The 27,165-nt window shown below is 40.7% G+C and overlaps 1 protein-coding gene across 6 annotated transcripts in view; it reads right to left on the minus strand.

Annotated features, from left to right (window-relative positions):
* The window catches only part of tanc2b (tetratricopeptide repeat, ankyrin repeat and coiled-coil containing 2b), a 144,603-nt gene that overhangs the window by 96,295 nt on the left and 21,143 nt on the right, over positions 1-27,165 (minus strand). For all 6 annotated transcript variants that reach the window (XM_044337045.1, XM_044337041.1, XM_044337047.1 and 3 more), the window contains exon 3: positions 8,048-8,156. In XM_044337045.1, the coding sequence (XP_044192980.1) occupies positions 8,048-8,114 (67 nt within the window). In that variant the 5' untranslated portion in view covers positions 8,115-8,156. The remainder of the gene's footprint in view (positions 1-8,047; positions 8,157-27,165) is intronic.

A 27,165-nucleotide genomic window follows, 5' to 3' on the forward strand; every position in this document is an offset into this window, starting at 1 on the left:
GATGCTATGAATTATTATATTATGTAATGATTGAGTGATTAATAATTATAAGTTTTTGTTTTATATATGAACTATACATTGATGTTCAATGCATCAATTTTATTATTTTATATTGGCTTTTGTACACATTTCCTACATCATATCATATGCTTGATTATTTTTAATCAATTAATCAACATAAAACCCGAAAATATTCAATTTACAATGATATAAAACAGAGAAAAGTCACAAATGTTCACATTTGACAAGCTGGAAACAAAAGATTTTTTATTGATATATTACTTGTAGATTAATTTTCCTTTCAGCACTGATTTTGCATAAATTTGCCACATTGTGACATAAAATGACATCAGAAAAATATCCTCACTGAAGAACAACTGAACACCTTTAAACAAACCCAAATTCGGACACATTTTAACCACTTGGTCCGTCTCAGTTTCATCAACACTGTTCTCTATATACAGTGTGTCAGCTCACATTTCATTTATACAGAACTACAACCCAACTACTGTCAGTTGCACGCTCCAAATCTCTGTTTCTTTTCACATCACTCCAAATTAGAGTCGTGTAGTTATGGTTTTATGAAAGCTGGATAGCTGCTAGACACAGTATGTAATACATGGATTTCCACCGTTTGCATCAGGAAGAATAAAAAATACCATACCACCGAGAGTTCAACTCAACTTTCTGAGCCCAACTCAAAAAAAAAAGTGGATTTAGTGTAACTCATAACTTCATATTGTGATATTGATTTCAACCATCCTGCCTTAACCATGACTCTCCGAGCAAAGGATCCTAGAAGAGGTTTCAGACTGTCACTATCTTGAGCCTGAAGGACTTAAAGGAGGTCATTCAGTAGAGGCACATGGGTGGCCATGACAAGGGCGGTATGTGCATCAAGAGGCGCCACTGAACCATAATGATGGGCCCATAAGTGCCTCCCACACTCCACAAAATACTAGAGTGCCAACGCTGACACTTCGGGCACATCGTCTCTAAGCCACCCCCCGGCCCTCTCGACAATCCGTCTGGATTGTCTTTGACCTTCAGCACACTTTTCGTTTAGCTACAGCTTTGTTACCATGGTTACCCAGTGCCTGCTGATGAGGTTGGCAGCTTTGGAGACCGTGTGCCCACCTTAGCGGCATTGGATATATTGCCTCTGACCTTATGCGAGAAGCAACTTCTTCCTGTTCTTTGCGGCTTTGGGAGACGGCTGATGAGGCCACAAGTGAGGAGGTAATGAGGTCTTCCTACTAAGGGGCCCTTCACATCACCACTCTTTACACGCAAAGGAAACCTACGCAGACCAACCACATACTGGGTTTTCTAAGAGACGTTATCAATGATAAGCTTTCTAGAGAGAAGAGGAACACATACAAGACAATCTTCAGGGCAAAAGGACCATGTGAAGCACCAAAAAACAAGCAGTTTCTGACACTTTATCTCACAAGCTCTGATAAAGAAGACCGATTATACTCGTGCATATATCTACACGAGAAGGCATCTCATTGTTGGTGCAGATTCTTGACACAGAAACATTACTGTGGCAGACGGTATCTGGTGCTGCAGAGGTGCTTAGTCACCGCTGCATAAAGGCACCTCAGAAATAAATGTCAACAGCTGAAGAAAGAAAAGCTAAACGACACGTTGCACCGAAGCTCGAGGAGGTTGTAGACATCAGACCGTTGTCCTTAGTAACCAAAGGTCAAACCTCCTCTCGGCGACTGTGCACCATATTGATTCGTGGATTCATTGTCTGCTTTGCCGGCTACAGTCTGTGTTTACACAGCATCTTAATGTTCACATTTAAAAGGGAATTAAGACATACCGAGGTTACTAATGCACAGCGTGAGATGAAAATACGTTTACAGATGAGTCTACGCTCTACAATAGTCAGAGAATGACACGACAGAAAAACACAAACATCAGGTGAATACAAATCAGGCATCAATTTCCCACAATGTAAGAAATATTAAAGACAAATAAGAAAGAAAAATAATAAAAGATATTTTGGGGGGTTTTACATCTACAGCAAGCTTTTTGTCATATTTATAGAACAGGGCAACTGAAGGGCTCCATGTGATATCCACTCTGCAGGAGTACAGTGTTCCCACATGTTAACAGGACCTAGTACAGTGAAATCGCTCCATTCATTTTTTTTTTTTTCCCCCCACTCGGTTCATTAATACAGGAAGGAAGGGGACATTCTGTGGAGCAGTAGGCGCCAATCTGTCGCTCTGTGGAGATCAGCCAGAATCAGCTCATGTTAAGCTGCTGCTGCTGCTCCTCCTGTAGCCTCTTACATCTATCTGATAATATTGTACTAGGTGGAATGATTAATTTCTATGCAGTCAGCACAGCCACTAATGTTCACTGGATATTCCATAGCTTGCTTTGCATGTAAGAAGCAATATATATGTAAATTTGCAACATCTGCATTTACATTTTTTTTTCTCCATTGCGTTTATTAGATTTTAAAATACAAAACTACCCCAACAGATAAAATCCAAACTAAAAAGCACCAGTAAAAATAAGACAGATCAATATATAAGCAAACATAAGAATTAATACAAATTGTCCATTAATATCTTGATATAACTGTTTGAGTTTTACATCAAAGTCTACAAAAGGCTTGTTCATGATTAGTTTCTAGTTCTCTTATCCACTGGCCAATAGTTTTTTAGGGTATTTCCAAAACATAGCAATGGTATGTTTTGGTTTAAATGAACTGAAATACAATGTATTTATTTAAAATAGTTCACAAAATATCAACTTTCAACAGTTTTAAACATACTAGAAGATCAACACAATACAAGGCATTTATCTTTTTAACCTGTAAAATCTTTGGAATACAGTAATTACAGGTTTATAATCTGTGAGCTGAGGAATACTTGAACAAAATAATAGAAGCATGTAAAACTGCAGCATCATAATAGCAATTAAAGTGGGGCCACTTTAGCTTCCCGTGTCCATGTTGTAAGAACAAAAATCATGTTATGCTTGATTTTCTGTTTTCTTTGTACAAAAAAAGGTGATGGTGACAGACAAACCCAAAGAATCATTCAAATCTACTGTAAGTAGTGAAAACAGAGCAATTCACCATGGAAAATTATTTGTATATTTAACATTTTATCTCATGTCTCATAACACATATCAATTTTTGCACTTCATTAAGTTTTTAAAATGCTATAATGCATCCAGGAAGTTTGATCAACTCTCAAACATGTAGGGTGAACAGAGAGACAGAAAAAAGAACAAAAGTAGACTGATCCATACTTCTTTTTTTAAGTAAAGGCATAATATATGATGATTTGATGCAACCATTAGTCAATTAATCGATTAGTTGCAAACTGTTAAATTAATCGCCAGCTCTTTTGATAATTGATGAATCGTTTTGAGTCATTTTTTCAAGAAAAAAAATGTACAAATTCTCTGATTCCAGCTTGTTAAATGTGAAAATTTTCTGGTTTCTTTAATCTTCTATGATATTAAACTAAATATCTTCAGGTTGTGGACATTTGAAGACGTCACCTTAGGCTCTGGGAAACATTGATCGACATTTTTCACCATTTTCTGGCATTTTAACAACTAATCAATGAATCGATCGAATAATCGACGGATGAATCAATAATGAAAATAAGCGTTAGTTGCAGCCTTAAACTGTTGTTTGACTTTACTAGAATTGCCCAGCGCAGGCCGGCTCCTCTGCGGGTTTAAGACTGACGATAATTACGTTTGCACTGCATTAGGCCTGGCTGTTGTGTCACTCCTCGTGCCTTAGAGCTCGAAGCATGTTTGCTGATCTGATGATCTCTAATTAGATTTCTCCACCACTGTGGAAAATGAGCCATCAATTAGAGTGCTGTGATTAGAGGGACCGATTTGATTTCTGTCAAGCACCTGCTGCCTTCAGACTTGTCGAGTTACTGGAACGTACCATGTCTGGCTGAAGGGGAGTAGAGTGGCTGCTTCACTTGCTGTGAGAGGTGATGAAAGTGGTGCCTTCTGGGGTATAATGACTTTTTTTTTTTTTTCTTTAAAGGCTGCTTTTTACATTTAAAATGAAAAGGAAATGATGGGAAGTTTATCCATTTGTTTCTGTCTGCTCTTAACTAAAAGTTGGCATCATTCTTCTCTGTAACAACAGCAGAACATTTGACACGAGTGCCCTCTTCAATCTAAAGAGGTCAATTTTAGATCATAGACTCATGACTTTGTTTGGCAGCTATTAGTATGCATAAATCAAACAGTTTATACATAGATTTAATGTCTCTCATAGGACAAAACATGGGTGTCTCAGTAGCCTGTTACATGTTTAAAAATAACAGTCAAGTCATAACTGTAAAATACTTTTCACCACTAAGCTAAATCTCATTAATCCAAATTCATTTCAACTCCCGATGTGAGCACGTGCACATGTGTGTCAACTGCATCTCGTCCGCTCAGCTGCCACGCTGCTCCGGCACCGTCTCTCCCAGTGAGTAGTAATTAGTCATGCAACAGCTCCTTGTCCAGACGCTTCAACCTTTCAACCCCATTTCTCATTTTCCAATCAGCCGATGCCATAAACTATAATTGCACTGTCAGGCTGTTGACTTTGTTTCGAGTCTAGACCCACTTCTCCTGCTCATCCTTTCAAGAGCGAGACGGAGATGGGAGTCAAAATTTACCCATAACGCTGCAAAAAATGAAGTCAACGCCTCCGCGCTCCTTCCGTTTTCGATTCATACGGCAGTTAAGGCACAATATCCGAGACCATGAGGGGACATTTTCCTTTCCAAACGGGTGTACTTGTACATGAAAAGTGCCGCGGGCATCAGTAACGGGTCGCTCTGTCTCACAAAGAAGACTTGCATACGCACACACTTGGTTGAAGTCTGATCTGTGCCTTAACAGAGCGTTAAAAGTCTCAGAGCGTTATCTGGTATCTAAACACTGCTGCTGCTGCTGTAACTGCAAGACATTTGTCCTTTTTTTTTTTGTTTAAAACAGCCTGAATCTCAAGGTCTGAGATTATACGTGTTCTCAAGTCAACATTCCCTTCAGATCTTGAATGGCGTCTGATTAATCGCAGAGTAGTCGGACTGAGAAGAATGGCAGGAAGTTGCAGGCTGACTCAACTATTAATGATAGTGTCTCAGGACAAAACAGGGAACACAATGTAGTTTCCCCCGGAGATAACACCCTATTCCCCGAGTGTGTCGCGATAGAGATTTATACAATTCCGCGTCGTCGCAATCAGAGCGGCTTATCTGTGTTATTCAATTTAAAAAATGCCATTCATCAGCTTAGTAACTTGGGGCTCTCGCACGTTTTCTCCAGCGCGGATCAAGGGACGAGCGAGGCTCATCTGCCGTCTGCAGATTAGCGGGGTCTATTCCCCCCTTTTTTTTGGAGCTCGAGCATTCCTGAAGCCAGAAACTCCCTTGTAACAGCATCAAACACGGAGGACAATCACCTTATCTTGCCATCTCACATCTGAACCAAAGACCAATCTCAGCAGCCACACATAGGGGCAGCTTTGTCCTCTCTTTGAGCCCTGGTGCTCCTCCAGTGGCAGCGCTGGGACGTAGCTTTCCAGCGCACCCTGTCTGCCATGAGCTGATAAGTCAGGGGTGCTAGAGAGACAGTCCTTCTGATGTCCTTGGAAGGAATGGAGCAGCTAAATGAAAACATGTATATGTGTGTGTGTATGTATATCATGTGTTAAATAATAAAGGTTGAAAACGGTGGCAGCGTGTGTGTCCATCTATTCAAGCGTGTACATATGTCCTACACCGGGGGGATGAAGAGGGGGAGGAGGGGGGGGGGGGGGGGGGGGGGCGACGACTGCAGGATACAGATGTTTCAGTGGAGGAGACAGATTGTAAGAGCGGCACTCATGTGCTGGGAGGAGTGGATTCCCTGCAAAGTGACAGCAACAGATATCAAAACACTGGAGGGTACTACAGTCATGCTCTACTGCTTGGTCTCCTCTCCACTTCACACATATATACACAGACACAATGAAGGCAGAGGGGAGGTAGATGTGTCGGCAGCAAGTTCACTCCAGTCTTGAAGTCTTGCAGTGAAAACTATAACAATATACAGTAAGTGAACGGGCTGATAGAAGCAATGTGTATAACTGTATATATCAGTTTTGTGTGAAAAATTGATAAGCAATTTAATCTTTTTTGTCATTTTGTGACTTCACTGACAATTGTAATAGGTAGTTACTGTCCTGTAGTTCCAGTAACAGTAAAAAGCTTTAATACCAAGGTGTTTTATTCAGCTAGGCTTTGTGACCAATACATTCTTGTTTCATTCAAGAGCATTTCAGATTGACAGGTTCAGGTTCTGGTGCTCCACGAGGAGAAGAGAGTTTAAGTAAAGCTGGAGATAATAATACGCCAGGAAGTCAAAAGTACAATGAAGGATTTGTTTCCCCTGAAACGAAGGCCTGGCCTCTGGCAGTCTAGAAATAATTAAGGAACAACATAAAAAAAAAAAAAAAAAAAAAATGGATATGGGGAAAGGTGAAGCTTCTGAATGTACTTACAAGACACCTTAAAAATTCAATTTTTCAATTACAATTTGACAACCAGTAAAATGACACATGCTAGGTTGTTCTCAATATACATCTGTTCACACAAATAAAGGGTTTAAAAATCACATTTTCTGGCCTATTTGGTGAAATTCTCTGTATCATACTGCTAAAAAAAAAAAAAAGCCTCCAAAAACAAGCGTTTCAAGCTTTTTATAACTACGTCTATTAAAGCAGTGAAGTCGAGAGAAGAGGTTGCGACATAACATAACACATTGTAGGATATTTCAAGCTTTACAAAAATTAATTCATCTGTGCAAATCGAGTGGGTAGCTGGACGAAAGCCCTTAGAAGGCATATTTTCACACTGTAATAAAGACCCTATCCTGGAGAGACAGTTAAGAGAGTGGAGGTTGTTATACTGCCCTGGCAATATCCTGAAACTTATTAGATTCAAATAAGACCGACTGTGCCGTTCCAAAATGAACGGTCCAAGCTCTCTCTTAAGCGTTGCTTGTGGCTGGGATTATCGACCACATCAAAGGCCCTGTACCTCTAAGTGAGAGCTTTATAATGCTTGAGTGACGGTAATGCATGTGTAGGAACAAAAGGTTCCAAGTGGTTTTTTTTTTTTTTTTTTTTTTTTTACCAAGGAGCTCAGAATAAAACTGTGTTTTAACGGTTATTTCAACTGACATGTGCTGCAATGTGCACAAGGTTTGCTATGCAGATTTGCAAGTAGGCGCAAATACCTGTACCGCGCCACGCTGTTAGCAGCTATAAAACAATCCCGATGTGTTGGAGGTTTGAGGTTCACCCAAACTGGAAAAAGTGGTTCACTGGTGGAGGGGAGGGGGGGGGGGGGGGGGGGGGGGGGGCTGCAGCTGCAGGATGTCCTGAGTTTTCACAACAAGTAGATTAACACCATGCCTTTCATTACAGCGCTGATAGCACAGCAAAGGAAAGTAAACAGCTGCTATCTATTAAATGACGGAAGGAAAAAAAGGAAGCGAGTGAAACAATCCCGCAGCGACAAAAAACGGTGAAGCAGGTGCTACAGAAACCACTGAATTGGTGTCGGAAGAGTTTGATTGAAGTTGGAACCTTCACGTTGCGGCGGTGCTCTCAAGCAAGGCTGAACAATCGAGGATGGTTCAGAAAAACCCTGCTGCGAGCGGATAGTGGGAATAAAAATCTTTACAGTACAGCATAATATAGCATGACCAAAGCATGCGCCGAGTACCAGTGGGAAAACTGGTGTTAGGTTCTCACCACAGGAGGTGCAGCGATTCAAACAGGCGAATTGATGAGTTTGTCTGGATCTATTTTAAGCAGAAAACAGGTTTTAAGGGATCTTTAGCAGTCATAGATTACTCTTTGAGGATCAAAACATGTTTTTTTATCTTCCGAGCTGTGTGTTCCTGCTTCCTAAAATACACCCACAGAACTAGCGAAACACCTTCTGTGTGCTGACAGGCAGATGCGTCATTGTCTGCGGCTGGCATCAGAAGACAGACTCACCACTGCTGCGACTCTTGCGGTTGGCCTTCCCCCCCGTCAGCAGCATCTTCAAGCTGTTCCTAAACATGACTGCAGCAGACAGATGCCCTGGACTAGACTACAGAGAAATCTGTTGGGGGAAAAGAGAAGACAATACATATTAATATTTCTGAGAGCACTTGCAGTATGACCAACTATCTGCTCTGAGATCTGACATTGTTGATAGAATTCATTAGTTAAAGGCATTATCAGAGAGATAAGAGCAACACAATAAAGATAGATTGTTACAACTGAAGAGAAATAAAATAACCTTTAAAAGAAATGAATGGGAGTTATGCGTCAGAAAACAATTAAATGGAGGAAATCCCATCCATGAACTGTATATAGTCTTATCTAGGTTATCACAGCGCAAGATCAAAGACTTCCTTATACAATAATTAGGGCAGAATACAAGGAAGTACCAGTGCTTTTACTACTACATCCTGCCAAAAAAGAATCACCTCCTGCATTGAGCATTTTTGTACAGTGTTGTCTAGGTGACCACATCATTAGATGATGGCTGGAGAGTGAGATGCAACTACCTTTGTGGGGTTTTTTTTTCACAATTTTGCCTCTTTTTCACTGATTCAAACACATACACACACACACACCAATGGCGGCGAGCTAATGTGCAAGGCATTTCCACACTTTGACATGTGGACAGTAGGAGCCAGGGATCGAACCGCCAACCTTGCAATCTACCTGCTGAGGCACAATGTATAGATACTAACTGGGTTGCTTATCTGTGATTTAGACCATCAATCCATCAAAAATTGTTCTAGATTATAAAAAAAATGGAGAAGAATAAGCAACACAAGGTATGCTGATTTAAAGCTATCAAAAAAAAAAGCTCTAACAGCACAGACAACGATGCACACAAAGAATTATTTACAGCACAATGGTATATTTCATAACTACTATCCAGTCCTCTGAGAGCTGCCGAACGGTTTTATATTCCAACTGATGCATAAACATATCTTCCGACAAAATGGCAAAAGGGTACCTGAAACAGACTTAGACTTGTTGTAGGTGTAGGTGGCACAAATTGAGGTGAGAACTCGTCTACATGAGTTGAAAATATGCAAAAATTGGTGTTCAGTTTCTAGTTTTTTGACACTTCTTCCCGAATGTACGGAGACAACAGGAAAACGTTCGTTTGGAGGAAAATAACAGAAACTTTACTTCGCCTTTAAAAGGTCTAGGTCAGTAATAGAGTTTGGAGAGCGTTATAGCGTGTGGAATGGAGGTTTTGGTGCACATAATACAAAAGATATTCTGTATTTTAAGATTATAATCAGTGGAGGTTGGAATTTCAGTACAACAAAGGGGTTACAATGACAGATAAGAACACCTTAAACCATAGGATTGTCTTCATTTCTTTACTATAGCTTGCTCTATTCCTGCTAATTCCACCTCTCCATCTCCCCACCCTCCAAACCCCCCCCCCCCCCCCCCCTCCCTCCCTCCCCTCGTACAGGCAGACATATCTCTGCTGTGAGTCCTGGTAGTAAAAAGCATCAGAAGGCAGCAGATGTTCTCCATTAGATGGGAGTGACTCAGCAAAGCCCCACAGACAAGCTCCAGCTGAGGAGCCAAACAATAATAATAAAAAAAAAAAAAAAAAAAAAAAAAAAAAAACCTCAAAGAGGAGGACATGGAAAAGCTCTTAAAAAAGCCACCTCCCCCTCCCCCAAGTACTGCTTAACCAATGTTTTTCACAAGAGGGGGTCTAAAAGGTTTCCAGGATCATAATACTACTAACACTGTGAGGGACACTGGGGAAATGGCATTGACAATGAAGCAACCCATATTATGGTGAGGTTGGGTGACGCTGAGCCACACAACACCTTTATTTGGCTTCACTGATTGATTTTTTCTTCGGATCTTTGTCTGTTTTCACCGAGTCAAACTTAATGATTGAAGCCTAAATAAAGACTTGACTATAGGAGCAGATTATCCTCATTTGTGATGAAGTTGAACCTTAAACTGCACCAACACCTCCAGACCTAGACAACATTTTTTCGTCTGGTTCTATCCGGCTTTTTCCGTATAACAAAGTTGTCTACAGTAAGTCTCAACAAGATTGACAACTGAGTGCAGACCTGGCAGTTGCCAATTTGGAGTTTGGCTCCAAGTTCCAAGAAAAAAAACAAAAAAAAAAAAAGAAGAAAGAACTGAAAGAGAAGTCAATTTGAACAACAACAAATATACCAGAGGAAAAATTGAGGCGAGCCACTGTAGCTGCAAAAAAATGAGACCAGACCCGGCCTCAAATCACTTCAGATGCTCTCTAGAGATGACTCCAGCTGTGCTGCTCATTTGCGGAGGCGATGACATTTATCCATCAATGACTATTTTGATTTTCTTCTCAATGTGCAGGTCTTATTTTTGCAAAAATGATGATGTTGAGGCAGGAAGCGGGAGGAAACAGGCTCGTGTTGTGAAGCCTAATCTCGACATTGCTTTCCTGACCACGACACGGCCTGAAAAAGCTGATGAATTGATTATTTTACGAGGAATGTAGCAGAAGAAAGTTAATATAATGTTATCTGGAATTGTCTATTTTAACCATCTTTATATGGTGTTTTAATATTGTTTTTTTCCCACTGACTGGCTAGCCGGAGGACTGTCTGCAGGGTTTCAGTGACGACGGTAGCTGAGGATCACAGTGTCGGACACAGACATGCATCTAATAACATATCTCTCCCGAGTTAATAACGCTGTCAGATTAAGACTGGTGAAAATGAGTGTTATGACATATTTTGTGCTCTATTTTTTCGATGTAGACTCAGACCTACAACTTCAGTTACTATCACAGGAGCTAATAATTTCACCGCTCAGGAAACCGCTCTCGTTTAGAGCGATCGTCGACGATAAATATGAACTTTTTTGTCACTCGGGCCATTTTGACAGGTTCCTCTAAATAAAAAATGAACCCCTGACATGAATCGCCGGGTCTTCGAGGAAAAGCCTGACATATTTCTCTGTAATGTGTGGCCCAGATCCTGATGCAGCTATTATCTACTGGAGTAGCGAGAACCCTGCGGTGTCCCTTCAGTGTGGTATGAAGAGCATCCTACAGGGTTGTCTATTATAAACCTGTTATCAGCACCTGATATGATTGTCTTGGCAACTGAACTGGGGCAGTGAGTTAACTGATGCCACAGGCAAATTTACCCTCAAAAGATATAAAAGTTCTCTAATTTAATTCCCCCCCCCCCCTCCCTATAATTATGTGTGCTAAATTGCATGTGGGATAAAGGGTAAAAATTTTTATAATCATATAACAAAGCATGGCCACTTGTCTCTTATTAGCAAAGGTTTCCTGATGAAATATCATCCTGTAAATGCAGAAGGGTAATTTCCCGATGGTGTTCTCATATATAAGTATGACAGTGATTGTATAATACTAGTATAAATAATTAATATTAAGAAGTAATGGCTTGCTATTTGGCAACGCTGACTGATTTGGATATCATAAGGTTTTGTTTTTTTTTTACCAATAGCAAAGGCTGACGCAAACCTTCAAATGTATCGTCTTCCCAGCGGAGGCTTTTATTTATCGCTTGTCCTTTCATCATCATATTTCATTCCTTTTTCTCATCTTTATTTTTCCTCATTTTTCCACTACGTCTGATGTGCAACGCCTGTCTGATGTGCAACGCCGGTCACAGCACACCACAGTCAACCTCGAATGTGAGAAAGAACGAGTTAAAAGCCGGTTTAATCACAGCAATCATTACAGATACACTGACACAAGTGATCCTTACACCTACCGGGGAGGGAGGGGAGAAGGGGGGGGGGGGGGGGGGGGGGGGGGGGGGGGGGGGAGATAAAAAGCATTAGTCACATCAAAAGCCTCGGTGCTAGTTCAAGGTGGCTGAGCGGTGACACACGCCGTGAATGGCTACATCCTGGCGTGGGCTGACGGGGAATAGTTCAGATTTTTTTTTTGCGATCCAATTGTACTTGTTAGAAGCTTTCACACAGTTAATTACTATCAAGAAAGACATAAGAAATAAAGCTTTTCATCTCACACAAATGTTCTAGCAGCCACCGGTGAGAAGTAAAGCTGCAATGATTAGTCAATGAATCAATCGACAGAACATTTTAATGATCAAATAATCTTTTTTTTTTTTTTTAAAGGATTTGCTTGTTGCTGCTTCACAAATGAGAGGATTTTAAACTTCTGTGCGTCACACATGACAGTAAACTGAATATCTTTGAATTTTGGACTGTCGACAAGGCAAAACAAAACATTTGAAAGCATCACGTTCCTCTCTTAGAAACTACAACATGTCAAAACACGTCACAGTTTTCTGACATTCATCGGTTAATTGAGAAAATAACTGTTAGTTTGCAGCCCTACTGAGTAGATATTGTTCCATAGAAAAACAAACACTCACAGTAATGAGGGACTGTTTCGTCATGTGGAACCATGCGAGTCCCTCTCTCTCTCTCTCTGTCTGAAACCCCGTTCATTTGTATGAATCACGTGCTTCCCATGACAAGATGTAGACAGTGGTAACAGTGTGTAAGATGGCAGCGGGTCAGATCTATTGGCATGCATGTTCATCTCTTGAGATACAGCCAAGGTTGTGCAGGGGCATTTATGCAATATCCATGCAACTCACCGCAACTTCACCTCAGCATAAAATATGAGCAGGGAACAGCTTATTATGTCTGGTCTGGTTAGCCTATAGGCCAGAAGGCATTCTGTGATTATAATAGTAAATCACGGTCTTAAAAGTCATGACTCAGTAAGTACATATTGTTGCTTCATGTCAGCTTTCCACAGTACAGCTGAAAGGACTATATGACAGATAAAATACCGAGAGTTTCACAGTCTAGCGTGATAAATCTGTTTCCATATGTATAGCTGTGAGCTAACAAGGCAAGGCTATAGCTGTATACTAACTGCCAGAGCAGAAAATAGGGAGAGATGTCTGTCTGTTTCAAGAGGAGGCAATCAATGTTTGAAATCTTAGAGGACAGGATACTGAGTAGGCAAGTAAGCACACACACACACATACACATACACGACTTCGCAGGTCGCCAGATAGAGACAGGCTCGCACACACACACACACACACACAAAAAATGTACCCATATACACAGCTGAAGCAGTGTTTCATCTGAGGGTGTAAGTACAGTATACACATCTCTCATTCCCACTCTCTCTGACCCTGTGTACCGGCCTTTGTGAAGGGAAGCCAAGAAGCAGCATGCTCTCACAGATAATGTGCGTAAGCGGATGCAAGCCCATCTCGGGCTCTTCCACGGCTCAGGCGTAATGCTCCTCCAGTGTGTTAAAAACCACTTAAAGGCACATTCACCAGGGCCCCGCGTGATGCGAGCCACTTTCATCTGCTCTGCACACCCGGAGCAGCGCACTTGTTTGTTCTGATAATAAAAAAAAATAAAAATAAATCAAACACAGACGCAGCTTGATTCATTTGTAAGCGTGGCTGAATTAACGAAACAGGGCTGAAATACGCCTTCCGAGCTGGACGGATACCTGTGTGAAAGGCTTTAAACTTGGCAATGCGTTACTAGCCTTTTGTCATTAAATATGTAGGTTTAGCTTTAAGCCTCGCTTGAAGAATTGCTTCGTCATGGCATAATGTTGAGAACCCAGAGTTATGATTATTAGAGGATTATAGCTTAAGTCTCTTCATATTGCAACCCCCCTGTAGAATGAATTAAAGTCATTTTTAATCACTAAGCTCCATCTAAATTTTTAAACATGAAAGAAATCCAGCTAGCAGCAGGTGCAGACATCTCCCTGTGAGTCTAAGCCTGGACTGGGAACTGCCGTGACCCACCATTAATTACAAAGCTTATTTACAATCAATAAAGTATCCTTTAATGGGGCCAGCCATGGCAAAGGCCAGCATTGCAGGGTCATCCAATAGGATTTATCTCATGTTACCCCTGGCCTCCAAATTAAAACCCATCTGAGAGGAAACCATACAGACGCAATCATAAAATTAGCGAGGACACACGTTTCCCACGGGAGCGCTCTTAGTGTGATTACCTATAACGTAGACGTTACGGCAGTTGCAAATTTAGAGGGAGGAAATTGTGAATTTTAAAAAAACAGGCAATTCCTTAGTGCCCACCAATTAAATTACATCTTTCAGAGAAGTGAATGACTAAGGAAATTTCATGATCAAATCTAATCTCTCCTGAAAGATATAAGTCTGTCTTAAAAACGGGTAATAAGGAAAGAAGTACGGCACTATTTTTACGAGCCAGGAGTGAAAATCCCTCAGCAGCCGAAAGCACAATAAGGCATCAACAGTCTGAGAATGACAAATGGACGAGGCCCTGAGGGACACACGTTTCTTGGAGCAATTACAGTAGAATCCGGCGGTCTGACCAGGAAACATGAATGTCAGACCTTAATCAAATAAGAGCAGCGGAAGACAAAGTGTTGTTTCAGGATAGTTATCTCTAAACAGCGGTTTAATTGAAGCTGAGTCATCCACAATCCATTGATTTCCTCCATTTGTTTCTATATGTCGTTTTGCTTTTAGGGTTATCACGGGGAAATGGTGAGCTGGACCTGTTCATTAAAACTAAATTCTGCTGCAGAGTTGCATCTCTAAACACACCAGAGAAAATATTCACACCTTTTTTAAAAAAAAAAAAAAAACAGGCTCATGCAGTCAGAGCCTCCTCCCTCATCTCACCGGCAGTAGACACCCTGCAGCATCAGACAGGGATAAATCACACTCCCATCTCTAGTTTGAGGATGGCCAGGGGAGCAGAGTTTCATAAATCACACTGATATCAATAAGGGGAAGTGTCTGAGCCTGACTCACAAGGTGAGAGTAGCACAGGGCGATGCAGAAACCACTTAAGGTTGCTGGTAACAAAGTTTCACTCCTACCCTGCAGTAGATTATTTATTAATCTAGATTAATGCCTCTGCACTCATTGCTTTGCAGGGGAAGGCGGTGATATCTGTATCACGATGCACAGTACGAGTAAGGGATGATCAGTCACAGATGAAACAGTTTTGGTTCTCTGGGTGGCCAAGATTGCTGCGTAATACCTCCTTGTATTCTCACTGCGAGTTCAACATGAAACACGATGTATGCTCTAATCACTGTTGAGAATATTGTCATACATCAAAGAATAAAAGTTAAATATGTATTTAAACACTCTAAATACGCATTTTTAATTTGACATTTTGATAGCAGCGATGAGAAACATGTCTTAGAAAATACAGAAGCTCTAACAGGGGGGAAAGTTTTCTTTTAATTATTTTTTTCCCCAACAATGAAACACAAGCGTCTTCTGGATAATTAAAGGATACAACAGGTTTATGTTATAGCCATCAGTTTTAACTATTTCAGCTCGGTTTCTGATAAATCACATCTAAATACTACGATACCCATGATCCTCAGTCACTGATGCCTGCAGAAGCACAAATCAGAGTTGTATTCAAACAATTCGTTGTTGCAACCTGGAACAAACTACTGTGACAGAGTTGTTTAATTGATCCAGAATCTGAAACAGATTCAGACTGCTGAGTGTTTCCACAAAATGTTATCTTCAGATGCTGCTGGCTGTTATGTGCAGCTGCTACAGACGTTTAAGCTCCGTGATGGATCTTTTTTTTTTTTTTTGCCAAAATACACCTTTGGAGTCGTAGTTAACTTCACTCTTTGTTTTTACGCACACATACTTTTGTCTTTTCATCAATAACCAGATAATTTCTAACACAGTTGCTCATATTTTGCGCTGATGATTAGAGCTGAATGATTTGGGGAAAATATCTCATTGTGATTTTTCTGACAGTCCAGCTTCAGTTCAATATTCACTGTTAAAACAGATTTAAAACATGTGAAGGAGCCTTACCACACTAGACACCATCAAAATATGAACTACCCTATATTATAATGCAAGATATGAATTCCTTCCAATGTGTATTTATTACATTTTTTAATTGGCAAAGAACAATCAAACATAGAACAAGTATCACAAAACCTGTGAGTGTGTTAAGTTAAATAAATAAAGTAATAATAATAAAAAATAAAACAATTCCATAAAAAATAATTGGACCTTTCTATAAACAATCTCTGACATTGAAATATGAAGGTCGTTCACTTATGGCTCAGGAGCAGCATCTAAATATTGCACAATCTGTAATCAATAGAACATCATTTACTGATATCAAGCATTTAGCTTCTAAATCGACAAACCACAAAATAATTATCACTAAATAGAATAATGGAAATAGGAATATAAATGTTACACAAAATATCGAAATATTTCACATCCAACTAAAACACTGATTTGCTGATAACCAGCATTTAGCTTTTGAACATTTTATTTCACAAAGCCATTATAGGATAAAGTGCAGAACAAATAAAATCTAAAAATGACTCCAAGCAACAGAAGTCTTACATAACACTTGCTTCTCTGACATCTCCACTTCTTCTCAACACTCATTGCGGTCTTTACAGATTTTTTTGGTCAAGAAAACCAGCATGTCAACCTAAGAGTCATCAGGTAGCTGTTCAGCTCATCCTCCAACTATACAGCGGATGAAGCAGAAGGGCGAAGCTGCACAATGACAGCTTTCCCTTCTTCACAGTGGATGGCTCTGCCTCTGCTGCACTTTGAAGCTCGGCGTCTGTGGTGCTGACACGAGCCCTCTTCTCCTGCAAAACAAAGAGACGAGAGCTGTTTTGCAATGTGATGTAATATTGAGCAATGGGGCTATTTTATGTAAATGTTTAAAAAATTGCCAATGTAATCAAAATATAATAACTTATACTGCATGCGGCATCTTGTATCCACTAAATTAGACAAGTTACCTTTCTTGCCACCTGCTCCATTTCAATATCTACTCGTGCTTTGATGTCTGGGACATTTTCTGCACTTATGTAGTTAATCTTGAATCTTGGAACAATGAATGAAGTGATGTTCAGAGGCTCCTTTGTGGCTGGGTCGCTGTATTTATCCTCCATGCAGCTAAGGGCTCTTGACTTTATTACCTTGGTAAGGTCTGTGTCCTTGTCATTTTCAGCTAGAGTTGATGTTCTCAGGAGATGCAGGACTGGCTTCAGGTATGACACGCTTACATACGCTTCACCAGAGAGGGCATCTGTAAACTCTTGGAGAGGACGCAGTGCGTTGTTGATTGATTCGAGGACCTCTGTGTCCTGTCAAGTGAGGACCAGGTGACGCGTCTTCAGACAAAACCTAAGGCAAGGCAGAAGCACTGTTCTGCTCCAACACCCTCCCAATCGTCCTCTGCCTTGAGCCCCATCTTGTTGGACACTCTGTAATAACGAGTGCTCCTGCAGATTTAACTCTTGCTGTGCCTCACGCAGTGCGGTCTTCTTTTTCCAACTGTGCCAGAAATGGCCAACCAACTGTTGACAAAGTCCTGTTGCTCGATTTACTCTTGTCTCATCATTCACAGCATTTTCTGAAAAAAGAAAAAAAATATCATGAACCAAAACATTAATTGTGTATGGTACAATATTGCATTTTTCAGACTGAAAATGTATTGACAACAATAACAATAATAATGATAAACTTTACTTGCAATTTTCTAGCTAGAGCACAAAGTGCTTCACAGAATACAATCAATAGTAAGTAAAACAAATCATAAAGCAGGTTATCATTATTAATAATAATTATAGTGATAATAATACCCCATACAAAAAATGTATCTCAAAGTGCTTTCAAACAATATATCTAAAAGACAAAAAGGCAAAAACAACACTGACGACAACACACACATACAGAGAGAGAGAGAGACCTACACTTACCAATCGCAAGATGCAGCCTGTGGCCAAAACACTGAAGCCTGGTCCATTGATTTTGTTCTACAGCTTTGATAATGTTTGATCCATTAGCAGTGGTGATGCACGTCTGGCCTTCTTCTTTCAGACACCAGCTGGACAAACACTCCCTGAGTCCATGGGCAATATTCTCTCCCATGTGGTCCCGTATGTGCTCTTCAACTGAAAGTCATCATTTATGAAGGTACGGCTTGGTCGTCCTACTTGACCACAAATCGATTGTTGTGACGTAATACTTCACATTTTCCGGCTCCATCTCAACTTTTTTCCTACATTCTGTGTACAGTTCTGGGAGGGAAACTTTACTTAATGTGTGCGGGAGGAAATTACATATCTTTTAAAAAGGAAGAGTTTCTGATACCAATCTTTGGTCATGGTGTTAATAAGACACCATAGCTGTGTCCCAATTCAGGGACCACATCCTTTCGAAGGATGCGATCCACAAAGGCGTGTCCTTTGTAGACCACAAAGGCCAAACTGAGCATTGTTAAATGAGATGGTCTGGTCTACGGACGATTTCCGTCACCAGCTGTACCCACCCTTACGCTTGCATCACGAAGCGCCGCTCCTGTAGATTAGGAGCCTTGACAGCTGTAGTTGACAAATCGGGTCACAGCTCATGGAAATGGAGCCAGAAATTTTAATTTTATATATATATTTATTTATTTATTTGTTTGTTTTACCATTTATTAGAGAAAATGGAGATGCTTCACCGCCAGCACCAGCGCATGTTGGTGTAGCTAGCTAGCAACGTCAGTTAGCATCACTAACGTCATGTAACTTAGCCTATTATTCTGACAAATTCTGTTTTAAGGCACCTTATATTTTTAACTAAGTTTTTAGAGTTGAAGACGCCGTTCTCTTTTTGGAAGGAGCCTTCAAAATGGGACAGCCTTGTTTCGCTGCTGTGACACTATCTGGTCTTTAAATGCAGCCTTTGAAGGATGCAGCCCCTGAATTGGGACACAGCTCATGTCTTTAGAGAGGTAGTGCATTATGTCGTTCGTTACCTCACGTTGCCTTCCTGAGCCCTTTTCATACGGAGTAACAGTTGCAAACGACTCTGAAATAGTAGTTTGTTTACTAGACTGGGCTACGGCATCACTACTTTCACTTGACATTTTGGCTGTACACTCGTCATATCGCTGCCTGTGGTGCTTTTTCAAGTGCTGATATAGATTTGTGGTGTTGCCTCGTGTTGCGGCGACTGTTCCATAAGAGGCCTTTCATAATACCTTCTTTTCTTACACATCTGTTGTCCGATGTTACTTCTGGCTCAGCGGAGGCCATTTTTCCGCACAGTGAATGTAAGGTTTTCCTTGGGTCTCACGTGTTTGTTGTTGATGGGTATATAAGCAGTCGCCTTGGGTCCCCAGGGTCAGATGCAATGCATAACATATATCCTAAATTGCAGCCTTTGCAATTTGTTAATCGCATTTTTCTAATCGATTTCAATTTGAAATCGATAAATCGTTCAGCCCTACTGATAATTTAAAAAAGGGAGTTTCATAGCAATTTAAGCCTCAGATACTCAAACTGTCAGTCACATAAAATTGTCTAAACACAAAATAAGCGGGACTTTTATTTCTGGATTACTGGACACTTCAAATATCGCCTCCTGCTCCACAACTCTATAGCGATAGTAAAAACTGCTCAGATTGTGTGTACTGTCACATTCTGAAAACCAGTTAACGCTTTACTCTCCCCACTGACACATGAGCAGTAATTTAGACCTAATGTCAGTGCACCATCTGTGACCTAATCCCATAAAAGTACGATGCCAAAGAGCAAAGACAACATTTGGCACGAGTTTCAGGTTCCCTTGGGGGAAGGGAGTGCGGGTAGAAGAGGATGAATAACATGGGAGGGGAAGCTTTAAGGACTCTTTCCGGGCAATTAATGACTATTACAATAATGTGCATGGACAGACAACAGTATTATGTATGCTTATGCAAGAATGCTTCAATATTATGGATGTATGGGGCTGATGATTTGCATAAGGATACAGAATGTCCAGATGTATTTGATCTGCCATCCACTATTGGCAAAATAAAAATTTGATTTCCAGAAAGCACCTGAAAGTGACATGTTCATACAAGACTTCCATCTCTCTGCTATAAGCTTGGCTGATATTGCTTATCTGACCTTTTGAAGTAATATTGCAGTACTAGGGCCAACAAGTTATGGGTCTAAACAGGTAAGCACTCCTTGCCTCTATTAAAGTCCATACTGTTCAGGCAAAGTCGGGTTTAATGTGTTTCTTCTCCAACACACTGACACGACCCACATATAGCCAAGTGAATTATTATGTGCTTTGGTTGTGTCATCTCCCTGTGGGGAAACAGAAGTCCTCCTACACAGGCCAACTGGCACACAGTTTCATTACCAAATCTAAGCCCAGTTTAAACCAGCTTAGACCTCTCTCACCCTCTTGTTCAAATCTATTCAAAGGAAGCGACTGAAATAGCATGTCAACCTTTATCAGAGTCAAAGAGAGCCAAATGAAGGAGGACATAATTCATTGCCTTTTATTTTCCCCTGTTTGTTTTAGAGGATGTCTGTGCGAGACCAAATAATGGGATGAAATACTGTGAGCAATGTAGGCAGGTGTAGAAAATTCCCCCAGCCAGTCCAAGGAGGGAAATAAATCATCTAAATGCACAAAACCTATTTATTCTCTCAGAGCAGCATGACCATAGTTTTTGAGAGTTCAGTTGCTTGTTTTCTTGGTAATCTTTTCGGTGGCAGACAGTGCGGAAGTATTATATTTGTCAGTGATTAATGAAAAAGCATTTTTTTTCCCTGCAGACATCACAATGACAACAGCAGCAGCGCTCTAATTTTAATATGTTTTGAATATGCTACTTTGGCACTCTCTCGCTCTTGCTGGGTCACTGCTTTGAACAATATTATAAGACTCTGTGGATAGGCAGCAGTGAATGTGAAGCTCCGAGCAAGCACGAGCAATGAGCTGCTCAGCATCTTCCTAATTATGATGTTAAAATATTGGGACTATTTCACAGAGCAGCATTGCCTTCAGTGAATCTCATAGGATTAACACATAAGGGATCATTCTTAAAAGTTGACCGTTTTAACAACAAATGAGACTAGATGATGATGCTAAACGTCAAGCACTACGTTAAGTATTGAATTTACCGAGAGAATAAATGAGACAGTTCGATTAATCCCAGACTGCTGCATCCAGTCCTCCCTCCACTCCCCGTCTTCATCCTGCCTCTTCATTCTGAGACCTCACTGCTACACCTGCTGGCCATTTGGAAGTGCTGCTGCACCATCTGCATTGACACACTGACCAGAGGTGCCAGGAGTTATATTAATGAAATGATAAATCTAAACCTAATCTAAATAATAGCCTTTTCATCTTTGCTGCTGACATATGACACAGACATGTCCATCAGCTAGCCTGTGGAATACATAGAAAATGTTGTTTTGCATAAATCCTCCAAGAGGATCCCATTAATATGCCTCTAGCACTCCGACCCTGTTCAAACAAATAGACCAGAGCTTCAGGAAGAAAAATGGTTCAGTGTTTGACAGGCAGCTTAAAGGGGCAAATAGAGTCATGACATGAGGAGGGAAGGTCATTCTGCAGAGGACCACTAACGGCAGTTAATCAACATTGGCAGAGGTGCACATTTGCATTGAGATTGAGGCATTTAAAATCAGCCAGTGTCTCTGGTGTGGGCAGGCGATGAAATTAAATAGAGTTGTGACCGATCTGATCCAATATCAGTACGGGGGGCCGATACTGACGTAATTCACTCATCGGATATTAAACCGACGTTACAGATCCACGTACCCATCCAGGAGAGTGACGGTGAGGCTGATGACCGGAGAAGAGTATGAAGTTAGTAGTATAGCTGTGAATGCAGCAGTGCAATGTATGTACAGTTTAGGCTATTTGTCAGTGAATAAAAGCTACAACTCCTCAAGACCCAAGTCTTGCTTGCCACCTGCTGATTACAGTGAAGGGGGTTAACCCTGAAGTTATCAACAACTTCTGCCCTGGAGCAGAACACGAAGTCTCCCCTCTACTGTGTTTTGCTGTAATTTATGGTCGTGCTGAGTTTCTCTCCTCTCCTCTGTTTCACCAGGGGCGGGGCTGCCCCTCCACGCCATAAACTATGAAAAAAAATAATGGATGTAGCCACTGCGATGTCACCCATTGATTTGTGGACTCCTGTTTTGAAGCCTTGAGTTTGCCATTTTGACCATCGCCATCTTGAATTTTAGGGCCAGAAGTGATGAGCAGTGGCCATGTTTGGATGAGAGGGTGGAGCGGACCCTAACACTAGCTGCTAGCTGCTAGCTTTGCTAGCACAGTGCATTCACAGTCTATGGTTAACTGTGATAACGCTAATGCTAATGCAAATTTCCACTAGTGAAAAACAGGCTTAAAACCATTAAAACAAAATGTACTTACTGGAAAAACTGAACACTCGACTCCTTATATGGTCTTTTAGTCCAAACAAATGCTGAACGAGACTTTTTTAGGCCACCAGAATGCAACAATTAACTTTCATGAACTGAAAACATTTCAGTTTAGATCACTGTCTCTCCATATTTCAGGCCCCTGGCACTGTTGGCTAGTTGTGAGGCGCCATCTGTTGTTTGACCAATAAAACATGTTTAACCCTTACATACTCTTTGGGTCAAATTTGACCCATTTCGACATTTGAAAGCAGTAAAGACACCCTAAATGATAATCTTTAAACCTGAAATTTTATGACTTCTACCAAAGTGACCCAGAATATACAAAAATGGAAATATTTCAAAATTATTTATTTATGCGCAGCTGGTATAAATATTTGTACATAGAGGATGTTCTGGGTCAAATTTGACCTGTATTTATACAAAGGGATTTTAAAGTCACTAGAGGCAGTCAAATCAAGGTTAAGGCTTGATCTTGAATCGTGAAACTATAGATTGCCATTTCTGTGTATTTTTGTCATTGGGACAATGGAGAAAGAGCTCAAGGGAACATTGACACTGTCACAAGACCTGCCTGTGTTCCCTTGCCAATGTGTCCCTTGCTACACTTGCCAGGGTTCCCACCCAGGTGGTATCTGCACCTGCAAATAAGCCTATACAAAGAAACAAATTAAGCCCATCAATTCCCAGAAGACCAACATGGTGGTTATCCGACATGGTCCTTCCTGTGGTGGAAGGCCAGCTTTCATAGGCCAAAAAAAAAAGTACCTGAGTGCCTATTTCACTGGTTTGGTGGAGTGGAGGGAGTGATTTGGTGGATCTGTTAATCCAAGATGAAAAAGGAGACAGTGAGTGGAAGAGAATGTATTAGAAGAAGAGAAAAACAGAGAAAATGGAGGAAAGGTTGAAGTCCTTGTGACTTCTCTGCAATGCAAAGGCGACACTATCTTCCCCACACAGCAGCCACAGTAGCGCAGCAGTCCAAATCTTGCCCTGATCAGTCTGCAGCCCCACAGTCAATTGCCACAAGGGGACAAAAGAGTGGCAGATGCAACTTCGGCACAACAAAAAAGGACTGTAAAAGTAATGTTTTTTGCAGTTTCATTTGTTTGAAATTTGCAGTTGATTGTGTACAATTGACAGAAAAGGAGGGCATGTGGTTTACAGGCAGTGTTGATTGATGGTTTTGATGGTTATAATGAAGCCTACAATTCAAACATACTGTTGCATCCTTCACTGTCAAAAAAAATCATAGAAATAATTATGGCTGTTCTCCTGTTTCAGATAACATGAGATCACAATATAGTGTGATTGTGAACGTTTTCTCTATAAACCAATGGTGTCAAACCCAAAGAAAACACTCTCTCTGCTCTCTGAAACATTAATGAAGGATAAATCACCCATTTATTAATGACTGATAGGATATCTAAGGATGCAAAATACAATTTTGGCTCAAAATTCGGTATAGGCACTAATTATAAAGGGATACTTGAGCTGGATCAAAAATGACCCACTCCATACTATGAAAGGTCAGGATATGAGCAGTACGTAAAGATTAACCGTCCACCTGTGTGTGCTATTAAATATTTCTTTTTCTTTACAATAATATTCAAGAAAAAAGGAGCTATGGTATCAGTACCGGTATCAGCAGATATCCAAATTCAGGTATCGGATCGGATCGGAAAAAAAGTGGATCGGTGCATCTCTAAAAAGAAATTCTTAGAATTAAATAGACTGAGGTCCTCTAGCATCTCTTGGTCTCCTTCATTCTTCATTTCCCTGTTAATCACTGCTTATATTTATGTCAGACTAGGATCTTCCTGTGTACAGTAAGTAACTTTTCATAGATGAAGTCTAAGAATTGATTCCCTTTGATCACACACTATGAGACAACTGGGTAATGGGGTAAATAAATGATTATCTCAATGAAGTTAAGCCACATGCAAAAGGGAATCTAAAATTGAATTAAAATATCTATTTTTAAAAAAGGATTCACCTGCTGATGTCTTGTTTTATTGTTTTACGATAATAAATCACAGTGAATGTAATTAGGCTTAATTTGGCACTGATTAAAAGAAAAAAAAGCTATCTAGGACGCACTCAGGTAGTGAAGGGGCAAAAATGATCACCCACCACTGGAGAAAAGCCGGTATTTGATTCCTGTTAGCAGTAGCCCTGGATTGTTTGTGCCTTCCACAAAACACAATTAGCTCCATTCATCACTGGGAAGCCAGCGGTGGATCACATCCTTGTTGCGACCTTCAGGTGATGCTCCTCGTCCGCAAGTGAAAAGAAGCAACTGGCAACATCATGTGTTGTGAAGGTAGCATGTTCTTGTCTTCTCCAGTGCATTTAGTGGTGATAAAGATCTGCAGTATTCCATGTTGTGGATAAAAAGGGGAAAAAGGTTCTCTGATGCTAAAACAAATTTATTTAAATGAAGGACACCTAGGATATTGTTGATTACTGTCAAGTGAATCCAAATGATATCTACTGTGATTTGGCGTTGCAAAAGAATAAAACATCAAAAGGTTTAAGGAGGTGTTAATGCTTTTTTAAAAAGGCATTCCAAATTGAAGCACAAAATTGCTGTGATAACTCCTCATCACATCCCCACACATCTTCTCCTGGCTCAACTGTCACATGGATCCAGTGCCAGCCTGAAGCTGGTTTCACACAGAATTTTCACAGCCACTCTTTCCCTCTGCGCTGCCCATGATGTCTGCCTGACATCACCAGCCCTCAGATGATACCCAAATGGGTTGATTTGGCCACTTCAAGGGAAGCACTAAATAACCAACTGGCACAAGCTCCAACTGGCCCTCATTTCATGTTGATGTGTGCATCCCAGTTAAATTCATTTTCTTAAAATGCTTGACCAGACGTCACTTAGCCAGAGGCCTGTCGAGGGCTTGTAGTAACTTTGTATCTCTGAGCAGCAGATTCGGAGAGAGTGTTGAACTTCCTTGCCTGGGGCTATTGTGTATCAAGTGTAGCTGAGTGGTTGATAGGCTTAGCATGGTTTCTAAGTGGAATGGGACCCTTGGGTTGCTTTCTTTCATGAATTGGCAGAGTTACAAAAGTCTTCATCTTAAATGAACTTAAACCAACTTAAAAATGCACTAAGGTTACAAGAGGGACACTGAGGCTGTGCGAGATAATATCCCTATGTACAGACTTCTGCAGCTGAAATGCATTGCAGACGTTACCTTGAAAAGTTTAGCCGCTTTGACTAGCATTGCTACTTGCAGCTAGTTCATAGATTAGTGTCATTTGATTATGTTGCACTGCTGCAATGCAACTAGCCAATCTCAGCTCAGCATGGAAGACAATGTCATTACCAAATTCAGCGACAGTTGAATGCTTCAACTTGCTGTTTGCAGTGTGTTTCAGATACAAATGTATGTAGGTAATTAAAAGTAGTTAGAGAATGGGGTTAGCCATGATGAAGGCAAAAAGAGCACAGGTTCATTTCAACCTGTCAAGTGGATGAATCCATAAAACCCCGGATTACATTCAATGCCGATTTTTAATATGGCAAACACGAGCATTTTAAAAATTCTTGTTTCTATATTATCTGTTAACACCTGGGAAAAGATCGTTATGGTTTATATAAAAGGCACACATGCAAACTCTGGTCTCCTGCATGAAAGTCAGACGCGCTATACTCCTATCCACCAGCTGGCCTACACAATATAGTATGGGTGGATTTTCCTTGGGATACTGGGCTGATGCTTTTACATCGTGCCTCTTTACAAGGGGAGACCCAAAAAATCCTGGAAGCCATCGATAGCACAGGAGTAGGGTTTAGTTATTGGATTTTTTAACTAAAATTGGAACCAGAAGTCACCACTATGGAAGAAATCCAGGAAAAAACGGAGGATGCTCTGGACGCAGTCACAAAAGATCAAGGTATTAAAGATCCTAAGATTAAATGCCCCCTTGACTGCTGTTGTAACACAACAGCAGTCAAGGGGGCACTCAAAGAGGTTATGAGGCGATGCTCTCTATTTATGACATCTACAGATAGTGCGAGTGACGTCAAGAAAACCCACAAGGTGTCAATGTACCTAGCATGTCCCTAATGTATGGGCAGAGAGACATCAGACATTTAATGCGTGGGTATGGTTTCAAAACCACAGCACTAGAACAGTACAGATCAATAAGGTATTGTCATCCAACCAGACAGAAGGAGAGAAAGATAAAAGGAGACAGAGTAGCTTAGGTATGTCAAAAGGGTACCCATAATGACATTTGGTGCTGACTAAATGAGTTTCTGCCTACGACTGGGCCACCTCGCACTTGACTGAGACAAGAAAACAGGTCCAATTGTCAAAAGTGATTGTTGACAAGGGCCTAGGTTTTGTTCATTTTCTGGGGAAATAAGTCTGTGAATTGCACTAGCATGGATATATACCGGGTTTCACTGAAGCAAAGGCACACTGGCTGATATAGGAGATGAATCTATTTCCCGATGAATTATGCATTGTTCCAACCCTGTATTACCATGTACACGACTATAATGTTCACATCCACTCTGTGAAGAACTTCTTTGTCCACTGTGAATTAGCAGCACCTCTCTAATCTCTTTTCATCTCATCCATAGACAGTTTCTACGGGAGATGTGTAGGCCTTTAGCATGCAAATGACTTACTATAACAGTGAAAAAGAGGCGCTGACAGGTTCCGGGAACATACCATACTACTGTTTTTTATGTAATCGGTCTTGCATGTGGAAAGCAAAAAAGGATTTGGCTCTATAACCAACATCAGCTTTGTCATTACAAATGGGATGTGGACCTTAAATTCATGTTCTCTGACAT

The sequence above is a fragment of the Thunnus albacares genome, chromosome 20 (assembly GCF_914725855.1).
Source record: "Thunnus albacares chromosome 20, fThuAlb1.1, whole genome shotgun sequence".
NCBI classification, from domain to species: Eukaryota; Metazoa; Chordata; class Actinopteri; order Scombriformes; family Scombridae; genus Thunnus; species Thunnus albacares.